Source organism: Lichtheimia ornata, assembly GCF_029851405.1.
Source record: "Lichtheimia ornata isolate CBS 291.66 chromosome Unknown scaffold00122, whole genome shotgun sequence".
Taxonomy (NCBI): domain Eukaryota; kingdom Fungi; phylum Mucoromycota; class Mucoromycetes; order Mucorales; family Lichtheimiaceae; genus Lichtheimia; species Lichtheimia ornata.
The window spans coordinates 1-17,653 of NW_026695442.1; the positions used below are offsets into that span (position 1 = coordinate 1).

Consider the following 17,653-nt stretch of genomic DNA (forward strand, 5'->3'; position numbering starts at 1 on the left):
GGTCTAGCTACTTGACAATGAACAAAGACCACTTCTCATATAGCATCGCGCTTATAAACATAAAGGTGCCTGTATCTCCGAACTTTACAATGAAACGTGGGGTCTTTGATAGAACAATGTGCTCGGCTTGGCCAACTGCACCTTGGGTGCCAGTTTCACGATCAAGCTTGCCAATCCCAGATTTCGCAATGTCGCCACCAGCCAAACTGGATCCAGGGGTCGACCTCTTGAAACTTTTTTCGACGACCAAAAAATATTTTTTGGGCTGTTTGCGACATTGAACGCGAAACTTTCACACAAGGTGCTGTTGGCCAAGCCGAGCCCATTGCTCTATTAAAAACCCCACGTTTCATTGTAAAGTTTGGAGATACAGGCACGTTTATGTTTTACCTATGCTGTAAGCGTGATGGAGTTGCTTTTTCCTAGTGGGTGGTGTCGGCTGCATTAACTGAAAGATGAAGAGCTGGGTGAAACGGCACGTGGTGGTTACACAGACACGTCCTTGACAGGTTGCTACGCAAATGGATGATGATGATGATTGCCTTTTGTGAAGGTACGTAAGTAAACAGCATCCAATAATGAAGGTATGTCAAGGTATGCATCACATTTGCATGTAGGAGAAGGTCGAGCTGCATAAACCAATTTGTACATGTAAAAAGATACGTGTACTACATGTTGATGTGTCGCTCGTCTTGAAACTCAATAGAGGGATCACTTCACCTTTTCTCTTCTCAAGCTCATCCCACTTCCCATTCTTCCTTATTGTATCACAAACGCCATATACTTCTTGCATGACAGATAACCGGACCACCTTATTATTCCATTTTCGAAGCAATAGTATGTATGTAATCTACAAGCTAGCAAAGTCCAAGCGTGTAATAAATCAACAGTGCTTTATTTCATCTAGCTACATTGTCACCATCATCGTCGTCCGTCATCATTCGTACTCGTACTCGTAGACTATCAGCGTGTGAATCAGGAAGCTTTGGCGAAAGTAGTAGCAATGTTGCGGGAAAAGAAGAAAAAGCATCTTGATACGACTATGTAAATGATCCAGTCTCGCTTCTCAACCTTCAAATTGCTATTCCCCCTTTCAATCCAGATACCAACCAAGTGATCCACATCTTGCACATATGAGCTAATAGCACGATACCCTCATGAATAGTATGTTCAATCCAATTCCATCATTCAATGAAAGTCGAAGAGTACATAGCACATGGTAGTGTGGATGTTTATCTGGCAAGTATGATAAAAGTACAACATTGAATAAGAAGCGGGTGGACTACATAGAGGGACCAGGGATAATTGCACCGTTGTATTCTTGGTTGCTGCCACCATAACTATCCTTCATCCATGATTGCAAAGTAGCCGCTGTACGCCTTGAATCGAGTGCTCCAATACCCATCCATGGCTGTACAATAGTCAAGGATATGAGCCCTCTTATCCATGCCATCCAATCCATCATCATCACCCTCAGCCGTATCCACGTGACACGATTCATCGTCCTTGCTGACGACGCGCCAAGTAACCAAAGCAACATTCCAGGATTTCTCATCGCTGCACTTGATTGCATACATGCATCCATAACCATTGCAAGTCCAGTATGAAAGAGCCATGTGAGTATGCTTCGTTTTCCATCCGCTGATTGTCTGTATCGCAGCTCAACAAGGTGACGATTGCTTGTATTGTGGTATACTTGATAGCTAATATGGCACCCCATCCATTGGCATCCGTATGTACCAAAACATGTTGCTGCAAGTAACTTGAGACAATGGAGTAAAAGTCATACTAATAGCAACTGCTGTTACCCATGCGGTGGCATAGGAGTGTGCAAGGGCGTGTGTTGTAGTAGAGTGATAAGGTTATGAGTGCTGTTTGAGACAATGGAAAAAAGACCTCGCTGATAGCAATTGCTGCAATGAACGCTGTTGCGCTTGGTCGTGGTCGAGGATTGTACAAGGGAACGTGGAGTGTCAAGGGGCTCGTGTGTCGTAGTGGGTTGCATACGCCATGGACATGTCATTCAGGCGAAGGCATTCAGATCAAGACAGCTGCGGGATTGACATGATGGGTTGAAGCAGGACAATCGTTCGCAGGTTGTAGTTGATAGTTGAATGGGCTACAGTTGAGATTGGGAGGAAGAGGGAAGAAGCTGGTAGTGGAAGAACAACGAAAAGAGCGGCGATGCGCCATCCAAGTTGCGTATACGACGTATCCATACCTACCGTGTATGGTGATCATAAACATGCGAACATCATGGGCTCACCAAAATATATAGTCTCATCTTTCCTATGGAAACATACAAGCAATAAAAAGACAACCTCGTATCCAATTTTCAGGAACCAGCTTCTAATAGTCAATGACAACATTGAAAGGAACTCGACCGAGGACAAGTCGTTCGAGCTCTTTTCCTGCTCGCTCCAAAAGTCATAACCATTGAGTACTAAATGCGTCGTGTGCAGTGTCATGTCTTCTTAGGAGACCTTCATTAGAAAGCTGTTGTAGGATTATCTGCCAAGTTGAGCGAATAAAGGGTGAGGTGAAAGGCACCAAATTTCATGCTGGAGACCTACCTGTTTTTTCTTTGCGTGTGTGTTACACGACTCAGCATTCTATGCACATGATCCACATACCAGCCTCTCTTCGACCATGCGAGAGCAAGCACGATCTCCAAAAGGCCAAGGGCCAAGTGGGTGTTTATTCACTATCACTGTAACTGTAACTGTAATTGTCGCTGTCGCTGTCACTATAACTGTAACTGTCACTGTCACTGTCACTCTCAATATTTTCGGTAATGAGATGGTATAATTTGCGGTACACATAAGACATATTTTTAGCTTTCTGTAAATCATTCGGGCATGTGCGATCATCGAGCGTGCCGATTTTATACATTGCGCCGTCCATCACAATTCTGTCATTCTTCATAGGCTCCATATACTGCTGAAGCTCAGACAAAAATCTTTGCCAAACTGCAGCCGGATCGCTCATCCTTGGAATTTTAATCTGGAACATGCCAAGCACACCGTAGACATAATCAACAGGATCCATGCAGCGTCTACGGGATACAGACAATGACATTATTAAGGAGAAAAATCCTGATGCGCTCTTCTTTCCGATACGATGTTTGTTGAAAGCTCTAGCTTGGCATATCTCAAACATAAACCTTGATCTAAAATTCCCAGGCTTCCTGTCTACCATTTGATTCATCAGCAGCTGTGCCTATGTATTACATCCAAGTATCGCGTATGACCTACTTTTATCTTTGCGGCCTTCGATGTCATCCATTTTAAGATACAATAAAATATCGCATAAGTTTTTGAAGCAGTTAATTAAAGCATCCAGCGTCGTCGTGTTGGTTTGAAAGTGTTCATCGTCAGTTTCTGCTATAAAACGCACAGTTCCATAAGGTAGAGCCATCTCTTGCCAAGTCCAAACGCGCTTCCACCATTCACTTTGCTTCAACTGGTTCACCTGCGCATGAAGATGAGGGTATTTCGTGTACAAACGTTTGCCGCGTAAGAAGTCCTTTCCAATTGACAGGTTTCCTAGGACATAGAGCTCCTCCCTCATATTCTTCTTAGTACGAAAATTTGATAGTAGGCTAGGCTCACAATCGATCATGGCAATGCACTCAAGACAACAGGAATAAATGTCGCCCATGATGTCCAAGGGTGTATCGGTACGTGCACATAAAACATCGATCCACCAATAACTGTTGGGATGAGCCCTGAGCAGTGCAAGTAATGTGGCGCATTTTTCAGGTCGCATCGAAACAGGAGCTGCAGGTTGTCCATCTATATCATCCACGTAGTCGCCGATTTCCTCCCACAATTGTGGGTTGTCTTTTGAAATGCCCCAAAGATGTGACAACGCATAGTAAAAGGATGGAATGGATTTGGCGTTGTTGATCCTCGTGATTATCCGTTTTCGATGGTATGGATCAGTAGCAGGTCGTATGATTCGCATTTTGGCTCCATCTTTAGGTACGTATAGAAGCAAAAAGTACTTGTCGGCTAAGAGCGCACTCAGACCTTTATCGAAAAAGCGTTTAAGATGACCATCGTCATCATTCCACAAACGACGTATATCGAGCTGAAGAGAGAACGTATGAGTATAGTAATCTAGAATCAACAAGGATGATGTTTTACCACCTTGTTGAAGATATAGTGTTCATCAATGTCGTGTGTCATGTCGAAAAAAGAGGGAAGAGAGGCTGTGAATGTTGAAACGGCGTGGGATCGTCATCATAGACCCTATTTTGTATTTCCATTCTTAATATGAAAATAAGGTATTGCCATATACGAACAAACTCAGAGGTGTCCCATCTCCATATATCGCCGATGATGAATTTTGCAGCCTGGTGGCAGATTAATGAAGATTCTATCACTTCAACGAAGAAGATCCCTAGGTGCTTTGGAAAATAATAAATGTGCTCTCACGACAACCTTGGGCCCCACTTTATAAAGTGGCGTATACTGTAACATTGAGGTGATACAAGAAATCATGGCAACGTAACTCAGAGATTTAAAGTGATCGCTCATGAGGAGGCTGATAGTGCCCCTCTTTTCGTTCTTATGCCGCTCCACGTTTCATACAGCAGGTACATTCTGAGCCCCCAATGTAGCAGCAGAACTTGTCCATTGACGTTGAATGGTGTCTCGATTAGTACAAGGCGCATGTCGTAAACCCTCTTTGGTCTTCATTTGGTTGACAACGGTTGGGCTTCCAGCAGCCATGATCACCTTACAATGCCCGCCTGCATTACTACAGGACATGATATACAAGAAAGGCAAGCATAAGGAGAACAATGAAAACTTGTTTATTGTGTGCTAATGGTGGTTCTATCATTGAATAGTCTTCAAGGATCAAAACCTTCGTTACTCGAATATCATCGTGGTCTCTGCTTTTCGCTTCAACAAGGGGTTTGGTTCACCCGAATCATGTATTCAACGGTAGTCAGATTGGTGCAAGGCTTCTGAGAATATGATCATCAAGGTAAAAGCGAGATGTGCGATCCATGGTTGTTGGTCTGACGGTGTATCAAAGGACTTCGCTGCAGAAAATGGAGCTCTTGTCATCATCATTGGCGATCCTTTCTTTGTGAAGGTGATTCTCTCCCTTGTCATCTCGAAGGTTGCCTTGGGTATGTATAGTTTGGATTAGAGTAATCACTCTCGGCTAATGTTTTGCAATGGGACAGCAGCAGCTAAAGCCACTCAAGGTTACCAAAAAGGTTCTCTCACGTGCTGAAGGATCGGATATTGCAGCAATTGAGCAAGCATGCCTTGTTACGTAGGTGTTTATATGATACGGCTGTCAATGTTTCACCCGATGTTTATAAACGTATGCATGTTAGGTTTGAACGCTTTCAATTATATTCGGTGCTCCTTTGTGACACGACGCATGATCCAACTGGCAAAAGAAGCTTTATAGAACCATGTTTTCATTGAACACGTGTTTTTGACCCGAAGGATCCGGCTGCATCGGTATAGTGTAAAGCATGTTACAAGGAGGAAATGATGATGCTAACAGTTGAAGCTTTATTTTAGGAAAGAAGCTGTGCCATTGTGGATTCGTCAGCATTAACAATGAACGACCCAAAAATGGAATTTCCAATTGATCTGCTTCCATGAATGGAGAGGAGAGCTGGAGTTGAACGCCATGTGCATACAACAACAGCATACAATTGAGGAAGAAGAAGACTAAGACGGTGATCCATGTTCATTATTCTTTGTCAAATCTTGCTGTTTGCGCCATCTCAAATACGTACACCATGGCAGTCTCAGTCTCACATTGTAGGCGAACGCAACAATGTACAGCCAAAAACGATAGCATGGCATTGGCAAGTTTCTTTTGTGAGGGAGGAGGCAGCGCGATGGATATTGGAAAGAGCTTTGTGAGGTCTCGTTGGTGGAAGAACGTTTTGCCCTACCAGGTGTTCCAATGACTTTTATGTTTCTATGGCCGCTTCCGCTACATACTCTTGTCAAAAAGCAACAACAACCATTTCGCGGTTCATGAGCAGGAAATTTTACGACTTTGAGAGCTGCCGTTGTCTCGACATACTCCTGGCGCCGTGTGATGTTGACATAATGATATCATCCATTGACCATCCAAGAACGTGAAAATGTCATTTGTATTTTTAGCATCATGCACGCACATGTAAATAAAATGCATATCATGTTCTCATTGTTCTTTTCATTTCTTTCTATCTTCCTTTTGCATTTGATCATTGCTTGGTGTAAATTGTGCCCTTGCTTACATATCAAGTTGGAAGATGTTACCTCTCTCATGTTCGGAAGCATGATGTCTTGCATGGATCACGACGATGTTTGCTCACAACAGAATTCTAGCCATTGACAAAAGCGGATGCATAATATGGATGGCCAAAGTCACCAATAAAAAGAGAATGGGACCATGCCGGAATGAGATGCCTTATTGAGATAGAGTTAACTATGCAAACTATGTAGTGTCTCAAGTAGAATAGATTTCAATCGCCATCTCTTGTGATGATGGTGGCTATTGATCCAATGAAAAGCAACCAACATTATTGGTGATTGTGATACTACTAAAATGCCTGAGGAATGATGTAACAATCCTTTTATGTTTAATCGTCAATATCTTGAAACCAAGAGATGCATGCACCAACGCACATGCGAGATTATCTATAAAGTCGCTGTGGTCCAGTGTATGTTGTAAAGATTATGCAGCAGCTCGATCTCAAGATTAGAAATAGGGTAGATGAATCGGACATTGGTCATTTGGTATAGCGCGTATTTGTCGTGCATTATAATAATGCGTGGTTGGTAACCTTTTGGATCCTTGAGAGTGACAAAGATCGGCGTTTCCCAAAAATCAACAAACCGCGCGCAATTTGTTTCAGGGGTTTTTGCTGCTGCTGCTGCTTTCTATTCACCAAGGAGTATCACCATGTTTATTCTCAGGACAACCGACTAATGAAAACAAAGCTGCAGTCTGTTTTCCATTACGGATGTGTGCCGCCGAGCGGGTGTACATTATTCTATGTATGTACACATCTTTGGTAGTGAAGGAGATGAGAACGAAGAAAAGAAGAACAATTGACATTGTATATAGATCTCTCTCTCTCTCTCTTTTCCCCCACCTCCTCCTATAACATATTGCTCCCCGCCGCCGATTTCCCTCCTTTCACATCTCCGGAAAAAGTGTACCAAGAGATTCATCAGAAAAGGAGAAAACGAGGAGTAGCACACATACACATTACACGCTAGAAGAGACTTGCCACAATCAACGAATTTCCCCAGACACTAGAGGCCTAACGTACGCACACGCACACACAAATACACGCACAACAATCAAGCATTCTTCTCTTGGCACACATACAGCTCACACACTCTTTTTCTCTCTCTCTCTTTCTTTCCTTCCTTTCTTTTTTTCTTTTGCTGTTCCTCTCTTTCTTGTTTTGAATTGCTCCCCATCACGTAACGTGCATTTATCCATTCCTTCATTTGTCGACATTGGGTGCACGACAATCGACACCACCACCGCATGCTCTATGCATCCCATTACAGAGTCGTCCTTTTATGGGTCTCTGTACGACCAGCAACAACCATGCACCACTAACACTACCACCACCACAACCACCACAACCAATTCAACTGCCAACACAAGTCCCCTTACGTCTTTTTCATGCTGTTGCTGCTGCTGCTGTTGTTGTTGTTGTTATACAGCATCTACGACGTCGACGACGCATGACCATGCAACACCATCCTCATGCTGTGACGACGATGCCCTCTATCAAACGTATAATCGATTCTCCATTGGCGATGAAGAAGAGGATGATGAAGACAATACAACGTGTTCATTATGCAACAATCATCATTCACCACACCATAATCGACATGAAGCAAAAACGACCGCCGATGATGTATACGAGCGCATGGATAAGCAAACAGCCAAACGCATGCATGCGATTCGTGAATTATTGCAGACAGAGCGAGATTACGTGGTTGATCTAGGTCGATTGGTGGAGGTATGTCTATACATTGGATAAGAGAAGGAAGGGTATTGACTTAAAGATGGATTAGGTGTTTTTTGAAGTACTAAGTCGACAAGAATGGATTCCTCATGAACATAAACTGGTGATCATTCGTAATGCAGCGGACCTTTTGGCGTTTCACAGGGATTTCCTCGTTGCCTTGGAGAACCCTAGACAACATCAAGTATTCGATGATGTGGATGATCAGGAGGAGGAAGAAGAACAACATATCGCCAACACCTTTTTGGATATGGTACGTTGTGGGCGCGCGTTTATCATCATCTACACCCTTATCGTTCTTTTTCTCCTTGCTGTTCCCTTTTTTCCATTCCCCTTGGAGCGTCCCTTTATTTCACTTTTTGTACTCGGCCACCACCACGGACATACATGTACACACTCCTAAACTGAGTTTATCTTTTTCTAGGGCAATGATTTCCATCTATACACTGAATACTGTGATTTCCATGACGATGCATGGCAACTATGTGAAGAATACCGTGATCGACCTGAATGGGCCTTTTTTCTCAAGGAATGCATGGCAGCTGAATCAGCAACCTCTTCGGTGGCTACAGGGTCATGTTTGGATCCCGCAGCTGGTCTGATGGGCACAACAAGTCATGGTGGTGGTAGTAGTAGTGGTAGCGGTGTTTTACCAGCAGGCAATGGAAAACGACTTCAATTTGAAGATTATCTTATCAAGGTAACCATGGCAGGAATGAGAATGATTTAATATACTCAAAAAAGATCATATAGCCTGTACAACGGATATGTCGATACCAGTTACTCATGCGAGAAATACTCCGCTATACACCACCCGAGAATCCAGGATTTGAGACATTGCAACAAGCCATGGATCGAATGCAAGTCATTGTCACCACCATTGATCAACGTAAACATGAACGGCATATACGTGAACGCACAGACCGATTTGTGCAACGTTTGGCAGTGGATAATGATTGGAGGATCGGACGACAACATGTGGCACGCTTGGGCAGTTTACTCATTGCAGGTGCTATTGAAGTCACTTACACGGCACTTGGTCAAAGTGTCGCCAAACCACGTTACCTTGGTTGTTTTATCTTTTCAGCCTACATGATTTTGGTTCGACCCAAAAAAGTGACATCCTATGAACCCAAGCATTGGTTTCCTTTACGATTGGCAGAGCTTGAGGACTTGGCGGATGTGGAAGGTCAAAGAGAGCATGCCTTTGTGGTGCGATGCAAGAAACATACGTTTGCCTTTAGTGCAACATGCCATGCGGAGAAGCAATTGTGGATGCGCCATTTACGCAATGCCATGGAAACGAGTCGTGAACAAGAACATGATGTAGTGGATTTGATTGTGCCTTCTTTGTCCGGGATCCCTGATGGAAAAGGAGGTAGCAGTGGTGTATCAACAGCAGGAGCAGGAGGATCGTCATCATCATCACAACAGCAGGAACAAACAAGTGGTGGCGTACGATTATCACGATCCTTTACCAACATGCTGGATCTCAAATCACCTGTGGCACCTATCAAACGATCCGTATCCACCAGCATTCAATTATTGGAACAGACACGAGGAGCGGATGATGAATTGATGACACCCTTACCAAGAACCACCAAGCTCAAAAAACGACATTCAGCTGATTACCCTACACGACGCAAAGATGAGCATCCACCCATGATCAAGACACGCAATCATTCCGAATCCTATATCACCACAGGACGTAAACGACCTGGATCCATGGACATGTTATCATCCTCAACATCATCATCATCCTCACCGAGTATGATTGGCAAGATCAAGAGCAATCATCAAAACGCATTACGCATTGCGGTGGATCACAAATTGCATGATGTTTGTACACAAGATTATCTATCGACACGATTCAATTTGAATGATAGTATGCGGAAACGTAAATCCATGCCATCATTCATTCGATCCTCTGCATCCAGCTTTTCCATCATGTCACCTACAACAACAACTACAACCCATACACCCATGTTGTATCATCGCCGTATCAGTGAACAATCCACCACGCCATCCACCACGACTACCACCACACCTTCTCCTCCACCTCAACCAACCATCACCACAACCACTACACGCTATGATCCAGAATCTTATTTCAATGCATCCGATTCTCCTTATCCACGGCTACAACTACCCTTAGCACCCATTTATCATGATGGCGACGATGATGAAGAAGATATTTACAGTGCATCAGGAGCAGGAGCAGGTACCGTTGTTGGAGGAGAAGGAAGAGGTACTGCCATGACAGAACCCCCTGGATCTTATGGTCGCGCAAGAGGCAGTCTTCATCATCATCATCATGGTGTACCAAGCATGTACTCTGCTATGGACCCATCTCATCGTACACTCTCAACGTTTACGCTACATCACAAGACCAATGCATTGGTGGATCGTGTGTTTGATAAATTCAAGTTGACCAAAAGTATCAGCACACGTCGTCGTAGACAACATCAACAACAACAAGAGAACGATTATGATGATCCTTCAGAAGATGGTCGTTCGTATCATCATCCCATGAGTGATGTAAGTGGATGTGGTGGTGTCTGTGATTTTTATAGGATGATTGGCTCATTTTCTTTATAGACCGATACAACACGACCTTATGATACCCTATCGGATGTAGCTTCAAGGAAAACAACAACCCTTCGATCAAGAAAAGCATCCACTTTATTTCGATGGATCCGAAGCGAGGATGGTCATGCATCCAATACCACTACCACCACCACTACTACTCGACGACCCCCACCGCCACCACCACCCCCTTCTTCCACTTGTTCAACTGAATATCAACATCGTCGTCGTCATCGTCAACAACAACAACAACAACCAACCGCATTTGCTTACGCATCCACACCTGCACAACAACGTCCTCGATGGAAACGAAGATTTAGTACACGTAATATAGCGGATCAGTGTAGATGATGATTCCCCACCCACAAACACACTTTTTAATGATACACTTTTACTATTATACGCTCTACTAATGAACATCTCCACAAACTTGATACATAATCTTATATTATTTATGATGATTGGGATGATACAGGGCAAGCAGCTCCTTTTTGACCGGTTACAGGGCATGCCATGGCTTGTTGTTGTTGTTGGGACATGGGACATGCGGATGGAATGGATGAAGTTTGGCCTGTCACGGGACATGTGGTTGCTGCTGCTGCTTCAGAGACTTGACCTGTTACAGGACATACACCTCCTTGACCTGTCACGGGACATGCCATGGTATCACTCTTCGTCTGAGGTGCTTCATAAATCACTTGGTCTCTTTGTTGTTCATGATCCACGCTCTCCGGGTATGCATCCTCTTCCTCCATCCATGAACCCTCCTCCTTTGTAATCCATGTTGTATAATCCTTGCTTTGTCGCCATTGTGTGTTGAGTGATTGTTCAAGTGCAAAGACATGAGGAGGCTCCATCCCACTGCATGATTTCTTGACAGCTTGGAATACAGCCTAATAACATCAAAGGTCAACTACCATTTTTCTCTCCCCAACATGTGATAGCTATATACTTACTTTGAGTAAGGTGGGTGGTAAAGTAGACCAATGATCCAAGATGGTTTGACTCCAATGATTGTTCACTTTCTCGAGGTTGCTTCGAATCTCCTCCAAGGACTCTGCTGCCTATTCCAACATGAGTCTCCCATCCAAGTTTTTCTCTCTCATATACTTACCCCAAATACACGTTGAATCTCATTTTCCCAAACACCCAATCGATCAGGACCAGGGTATGTATGTGCAGTGGCAAGACCCAATTGGACAGCTGTGGCAGTAGCAGGAGGTGGACATAGACTCATCTTTTTGACGGTTTCCAAAACATTGTGGAATTGAGCGCCAGGCACAAAGACATCCGCCAAACCCAACTTGAGTAATTCAGGACCCCGTAAACGGACCAATTCAGGTGGAGCCAAAGCCAGATACAATTCAATCCCCTGGGGAAGGTTGGGCTTGCGTGATCGGCACAAGGTCAATAAAAGCAAAGGCGGTACGGGTGCATGTGACAATGTCAATCCCAAGGGTAGTACAGCATGTTCGGTCACCACGCGAATGAATCGATGCCATAGGAACAAGTAACTTGCATTGGTAGGGATGGCGCCATCCATAAAGACAAGGCAGGGTTTCTTTAAGGAGAGGATCGTTTGTTCCACACTCTGATAGTAACTCTGCGCCAGCTTTTCCAAGGATGCAATGGCGTTGGCTTTTTGTTGGATGGCTAAATCATACGTCTCTCGATACGCTAAACCGCTGCTGGCTACTGTTTCAGAGGTGACGAGTGAATTCAACATGTGTGCTGTGGCTTCTTGCGATTGCTCGGATGCTTCCAGTGCTTTTCTCAATGCCTCCAATCGATCGATGGTCAATACATTACGCGTGCTGGGGGATGATAATGTCAAGGTGGTAGCACCACGTCCCTCGCTGGCAACAATGAAATCGGAACCTGCCGACCCTGATGCTGTACGCTTGGATCCGTCACCCTTGTTTTGCCATAAATGGGCAAAAGGACATGCTGGTTGATTCGCTTCCTTTTTCTCTTGAGCCCATGCGAAATAGTCATCCATATCCACACTCGTATCCACATGTCTAATAACGTTGATGTCAGGTCGTTGCCATGGAGACATGCACACACACACACACACTAACCTTGTATAATACTGTGCCTGAGCCTTTTTGAATTCTTCATCCAAGCGCGTCTTATCCCAAATCACACCTTGTTGTGTTTGCTGATTCACCCATTCCTGAACCACCGTCGATAATCCATCCAAGTACTTTTCATCATGATCATAATCGTATTGCTCCAATTGCTGATAACGAGCTTCCTTTGGATCCTTTTTGCCACCTGTTTGCTGTTCAAGTTGCTTGTATTGAAGATACTGATCCAAATCAAACGCTTGATTAAACCTTGAGTTACCATGTTAGTAACTTTTTTCTCTCCTTGTCTATGACTTTTGTTTACCTTGAAAAGAAAAAGTGTTTGGCTCTTAAGAGTTGACGATCCTTGTCTTCATTGTCATTGTCGGTGGGTGGGAGATTGCTGAGGATATTATCAAGGCCAGCTTGAAAGACAGTGTCGGCTTCCCATGGGTATTGGTCAAATGTGTCAAATGTCTTTTTCTGTTCGGCTGTGAATGCGTCCATTGACTCGACGATTAGAGAGAGAGTGTGTGTGTGGGGTAGTCGTAGTAATAAAGAAAGAGCGAGAAAGGTTAAATGACACCACCGCGGCCTTATGATAGGACGAGAGCATGCATTACTCAGCAAAATATACCCCAGCTTATTGGGTGTCACAAACTATATCTCGAGTCGGATTCGCATAGACACTGCCTTTGCGCCCTACCATAGCAAGCTTGTTATTGTCGATTCCAGTTGCTTGACTGATGTCACGTGACGAGGGTGCATGGATGCATGAACTACGTTGTTTGAAAAGCTTGTCTATAATAAATTCAATGCATAGACCTAATGCTATTAATCAAATACATGATCCACCAATGAGAATGTTAAGTTTGGGATATGTAATGATCTACCAAAGGGATCGGATGATCATGCTGCCGATCATTGTTGTGAAACTTGCCGACTCATCATCTATCCACAAGCATGTTTACCCTAAGCTTGACGTATCATCCATGCTTGATAAGTGCGCTTTGAATGTTTTCATTTGATGAAAAAGTGATCAATACTACATCTTTGAGGAGAGATGCCAACCCAGCATTACATCATCTTGATCAAAAACTTCCATTCTTATCATCATCAAGGGTCTGGTTTATACATACGACGGGTAAGCCATGGGGCAGTTCACATACATTAACATGCTCATGCTGTTTGTTTACATGTGGGCATTTTCTACAAAAACAAGAATGTTTGTTTCTTATCATGGTAGCTTGTCGAAGGAGGCCAAGTACCACTCGCCTTTAAAGAGGACCCTCATCTCGGCTCCAGGTAATGAAAACGTGCCTCGAAAAAGAAACGAGCCGTTTACAAAAGACAACCCCTCCATCTACATTACGCTATAGCATATGCTAGGTTATTTTCCAACACGCAAGGTGTCAAAAGTGATGGAACAGGGTCGAGCCGGGCATCCTTCCGAAAAAGGATCGGAACTCGGCATGCATTTGTGTTACAGTAACTTTAATATCTCGACAGCTGTTACATGTTGCTGCATGCACGATGCAGCATCCGTCATTGGCACACACACACACACACACATCTTTGTCACAACCAACATGATTACAAAAAAAAGCTATCCAACGAGCGAGAAAGATGATCACAACCATTGACTCTCACGGATAGGCGTACACACCAAGATGTTGTCTCACGTCTTACATACACCTCCACTGAACAATAATAATGCAGGGCACCAGGTTAGTAGTATGTCATACCGTTTATTGTCACGTTGACACGCAAGTTTCAGGATCAAACAATCTGCAGGTGGCTGTTACTATATATACAACATCAACATCAACATCATGATGATGCTACAATTGTTGTTGCTGCTGATGCAGCGGTAGTGAATAAAAGGATACATCACGCGACAAAAGGAAAAGCGGAAAAAGTTTCCCTGGTTGCACATGTGTGATCTTACTATGCAGTAACGACAACGCGGGAAGTGAGTGCGAGAACAAAAAGCCCTCTCGCTCGCTCTTGGCAAGTTTTTTTTTCTCACCTCTTCTCTCTCTCGCTTTTTTTTTCTTTTTTACCACACACACACACGCACACAACATGTCGTCCACAGAATACGGATCCGTGCCTCGAAGTGATGAAGAAGCTCACACCGTGGAACAAACCCGCTGGCAAAAATGCCGAAGCCATCTTGGCAAGCATGGCCATCGTATTTTCATTGCTTGGTTCATTATCATTTTGGTGGCTGCTGTTTTGACCTTGTCTTTCCACTTTTCCTTGATTCCTTCCCATCATGAACAACCCGCTGAGGGTGATGATGATTTGGTGAACATGCAATGCACATCCGATCGTAGCTGGCTTTTGACTTTACTTCTTTCCATCTTCTTTGGTTGCTTCGGTAAGTACATATACAAAAGGTGATGATGATGAGGGATTGATAATAATGGGGTGATGTGTATAGGTGTGGATCGTTTCTATCTCGGTTACATCTTTTTGGGTATTCTTAAATTGATCACTGCTGGTTTGGGTGGTATCTGGTGGGTCGTGGATATCATTCTCATTGCTCTTAATGTCCTCACCGATCATCCCAACGGATGCCATCTCCATTAATCTTGTATACCATTTCCCCACAATAAAACATAGTCATATCATTCCTGGGAATAAGTGTATTATTATACTTTATTTGATCTTTGGATAAGGTCCTAATCGTTCACGTTCCTTGCGTGCTCGTACATCGATATTACGTTCCTTCCATGAGCTCTTTCGTAACTTGATGGGTCGATTGCCAACGTATTTACCTACATACACACGAGTAAAATGAATAACCAATCCCACTCACTCTCTCTCTGTATCCATATCCTTTCTTTACTTACCATTCATTTCTCTCCATGCCTTGACAAAATCATTGGGATCTCTGAAACTCAAAAAGCCATAGCCACGCGTTTTGCCTGTACGTTTATCCCGGACCACACGCGTACGTTGGAGACTGGTGTATTTGGAGAATGCCTTGAAGAGCAATTCATCGGTCACCTCATTACCCAAATCGCCTGCAAACAATCGATAATCGTTATCGTCCCAATCCTGTAATGTTGGATCTTCCCATACTTCACCACCTGCTGCACGTACAGTGGCGGCTGGTGCTGATTTCTTTTTGCCCTTTTTCTTGCTGTTGCTGGTAGCATCTTCTTCTTTGGGTTTGGCATTGGGTCCTGCATAGCCAGATGTTGATACATGAATAGGTCCACCTGCTCCTCCTTTGGCTGCGGGTGATGATGGGGATCCTGTGGCACCGGCTGATGCAGCAGCATGGGCAGCAGCATGGGCAGCAGCGGCAGCGGCAGCGGCAGCAGCAGCGGATGAAGCAGCAACACCTACATTGGCTTGTGGCATATAAGTGGATTGTTGAGACGCGACATCCATGGCTGCTACAGGTTGAATAGGTACCGAAGGAACTGTACTCGTCGTCGTATTGCCGGCTGTGTTGTAATACTGTGCATAATAGTTGGGATCATAGTAGGCAGAAGATGCATCGTACGTTGACGGATCGTAGTTGTAATAGCTGCTATAATCGTAGCCCGAGTAATAATAGGGATCGTAATAAGAAGAAGCATCAGCTGTAGCTGCAGCATTGGCATCCGTGGCTGTATGGTTGGGATCGGAAGACGATGAGGCGTCCTTTGCTGAACTCATGGAGAAGGGCTGGGTCGTGTGTGTGTGTGTCAAGAGAAACAAGTCGTCGAATAGCAAAGAAATTCGGATCACCCCCCTTTAAACAATTCCCGATCACGTGCCCACCCTCACATTCGTCCATCGAATAAAGAGCACATGGCCTTCTTTGTGATAAGCTCATTGTCATGATTATATATTATAGCTTTCATTGTCGTCCTTATGAAACGCAAACTTTTACATATTTCTCATGCCGATGTATATACTTTTTTTTTAGCAATATCACATATAAACCTTGTTCATTGGCAATATAATGCTATCCCACGAGTAAAAGACAGTAGCAGCACTAATCTGTTCATGATAAGAAGTTACGACGAACGTTTGGTACAACGACCTCGTGATAAGTGGATGTCCCAGAATCAAAATAATCAGCATTGGTGATCAATCACGTAAACTTTATAGTGCGTTCGAAATTCTTGATTATCTTTCAATGCTTGTCACGTTAGAGATACTTTTATCATGTCAGCTATGTCCAAGTTAAAAGTCTTCAGGAAGCTTGGCGACACAAGAGTTACCTAGCATAAACGTGAAATACCACTCTTTATTAGTATCAGGCCTCACACTCCGGTTGTTATCTTTTAATGTATTACTTACGGCCCATCTTACTTGTAGCCTGGTTAGCGAAACTCATTAAATGAGTGCATTGGTTCCAAAGGCATTCATCTGCAAATCTAAACTGAGAGCAGTCAACCCCAGCAGGAGGTGTGTTACAAGAGTGGGAAGCCACTAGAGATATCATTTTGAGTAATCGTGCTTATTACTTGGATGGAGAGTCCTTTTTACAACATACCGGTCTTCATAGTGTCATAAACTCCTCGTGTGATCTCCCAGGTGCAAGGTTCACCAGTGCACTTTTCTACTTTTTTCCTTTTCCCTCTGCATACGTTGGGAGTAATTGCGTCAGGAGGAAGTTCAGCAGCAAACATAGGAGTGATAAAGAAGAGCAGCCCAAGCAGACTGATCAATTTCATGGTAACCTTGAAGATGACAATAAACGGAAAGAGTGGCAGTATGATACTTGATGATATTGCCCTTGCCTTAAATATTGGATTGGGAGGCAGTAAGCGCTGAGTGAAAGGCGATATTTTAAGGAGACCCATGTGCATCGTCAATGGGATGCATGCATTGCTTAAATGTGTCATCAATGTTGCAGTCATCAGGTTGAGTGATTCGTTTTGACTGCCCAGCTCCATCTCCTAGGTACTCTTGCATGTATAAAACCGAAATCATTATTGTGCGTAGTAGTCTATTGTCATTCTCTCTTTCTATA

At 43.8% G+C, this 17,653-nt stretch overlaps 5 protein-coding genes across 5 annotated transcripts; 2 read left to right on the forward strand and 3 right to left on the reverse strand.

Moving 5' to 3' along the window:
• Positions 1 to 2,697: 2,697 nt before the first annotated feature.
• O0I10_012341 (uncharacterized protein) lies at positions 2,698 to 4,190 on the reverse strand (the record flags this gene model as incomplete). Its single annotated transcript, XM_058492274.1, has 3 exons — positions 2,698 to 3,191; positions 3,255 to 4,092; positions 4,152 to 4,190. The coding sequence occupies 3 exons, from the start codon at positions 4,188 to 4,190 to the stop codon at positions 2,698 to 2,700; spliced, it is 1,371 nt and encodes a 456-aa protein (XP_058336946.1).
• A 3,344-nt stretch (positions 4,191 to 7,534) lies between these two features.
• On the forward strand, positions 7,535 to 10,954 carry O0I10_012342 (uncharacterized protein; the record flags this gene model as incomplete). The annotated part of the gene is made up of 6 exons (XM_058492275.1): positions 7,535 to 7,649; positions 7,710 to 8,011; positions 8,067 to 8,270; positions 8,442 to 8,717; positions 8,771 to 10,555; positions 10,616 to 10,954. The coding sequence occupies 6 exons, from the start codon at positions 7,535 to 7,537 to the stop codon at positions 10,952 to 10,954; spliced, it is 3,021 nt and encodes a 1,006-aa protein (XP_058336947.1).
• Positions 10,955 to 11,055: 101 nt separating this feature from the next.
• On the reverse strand, positions 11,056 to 13,179 carry O0I10_012343 (uncharacterized protein; the record flags this gene model as incomplete). The annotated part of the gene is made up of 5 exons (XM_058492276.1): positions 11,056 to 11,496; positions 11,560 to 11,667; positions 11,718 to 12,624; positions 12,685 to 12,942; positions 12,998 to 13,179. 5 exons carry the CDS (start codon positions 13,177 to 13,179, stop codon positions 11,056 to 11,058), a joined length of 1,896 nt encoding a protein of 631 aa, XP_058336948.1.
• A 1,578-nt stretch (positions 13,180 to 14,757) lies between these two features.
• Positions 14,758 to 15,267, forward strand: O0I10_012344 (uncharacterized protein; the record flags this gene model as incomplete). Its single annotated transcript, XM_058492277.1, has 2 exons — positions 14,758 to 15,055; positions 15,119 to 15,267. The coding sequence occupies 2 exons, from the start codon at positions 14,758 to 14,760 to the stop codon at positions 15,265 to 15,267; spliced, it is 447 nt and encodes a 148-aa protein (XP_058336949.1).
• A 69-nt stretch (positions 15,268 to 15,336) lies between these two features.
• Positions 15,337 to 16,347, reverse strand: O0I10_012345 (uncharacterized protein; the record flags this gene model as incomplete). Its single annotated transcript, XM_058492278.1, has 2 exons — positions 15,337 to 15,455; positions 15,531 to 16,347. The coding sequence occupies 2 exons, from the start codon at positions 16,345 to 16,347 to the stop codon at positions 15,337 to 15,339; spliced, it is 936 nt and encodes a 311-aa protein (XP_058336950.1).
• Positions 16,348 to 17,653: the final 1,306 nt, after the last annotated feature.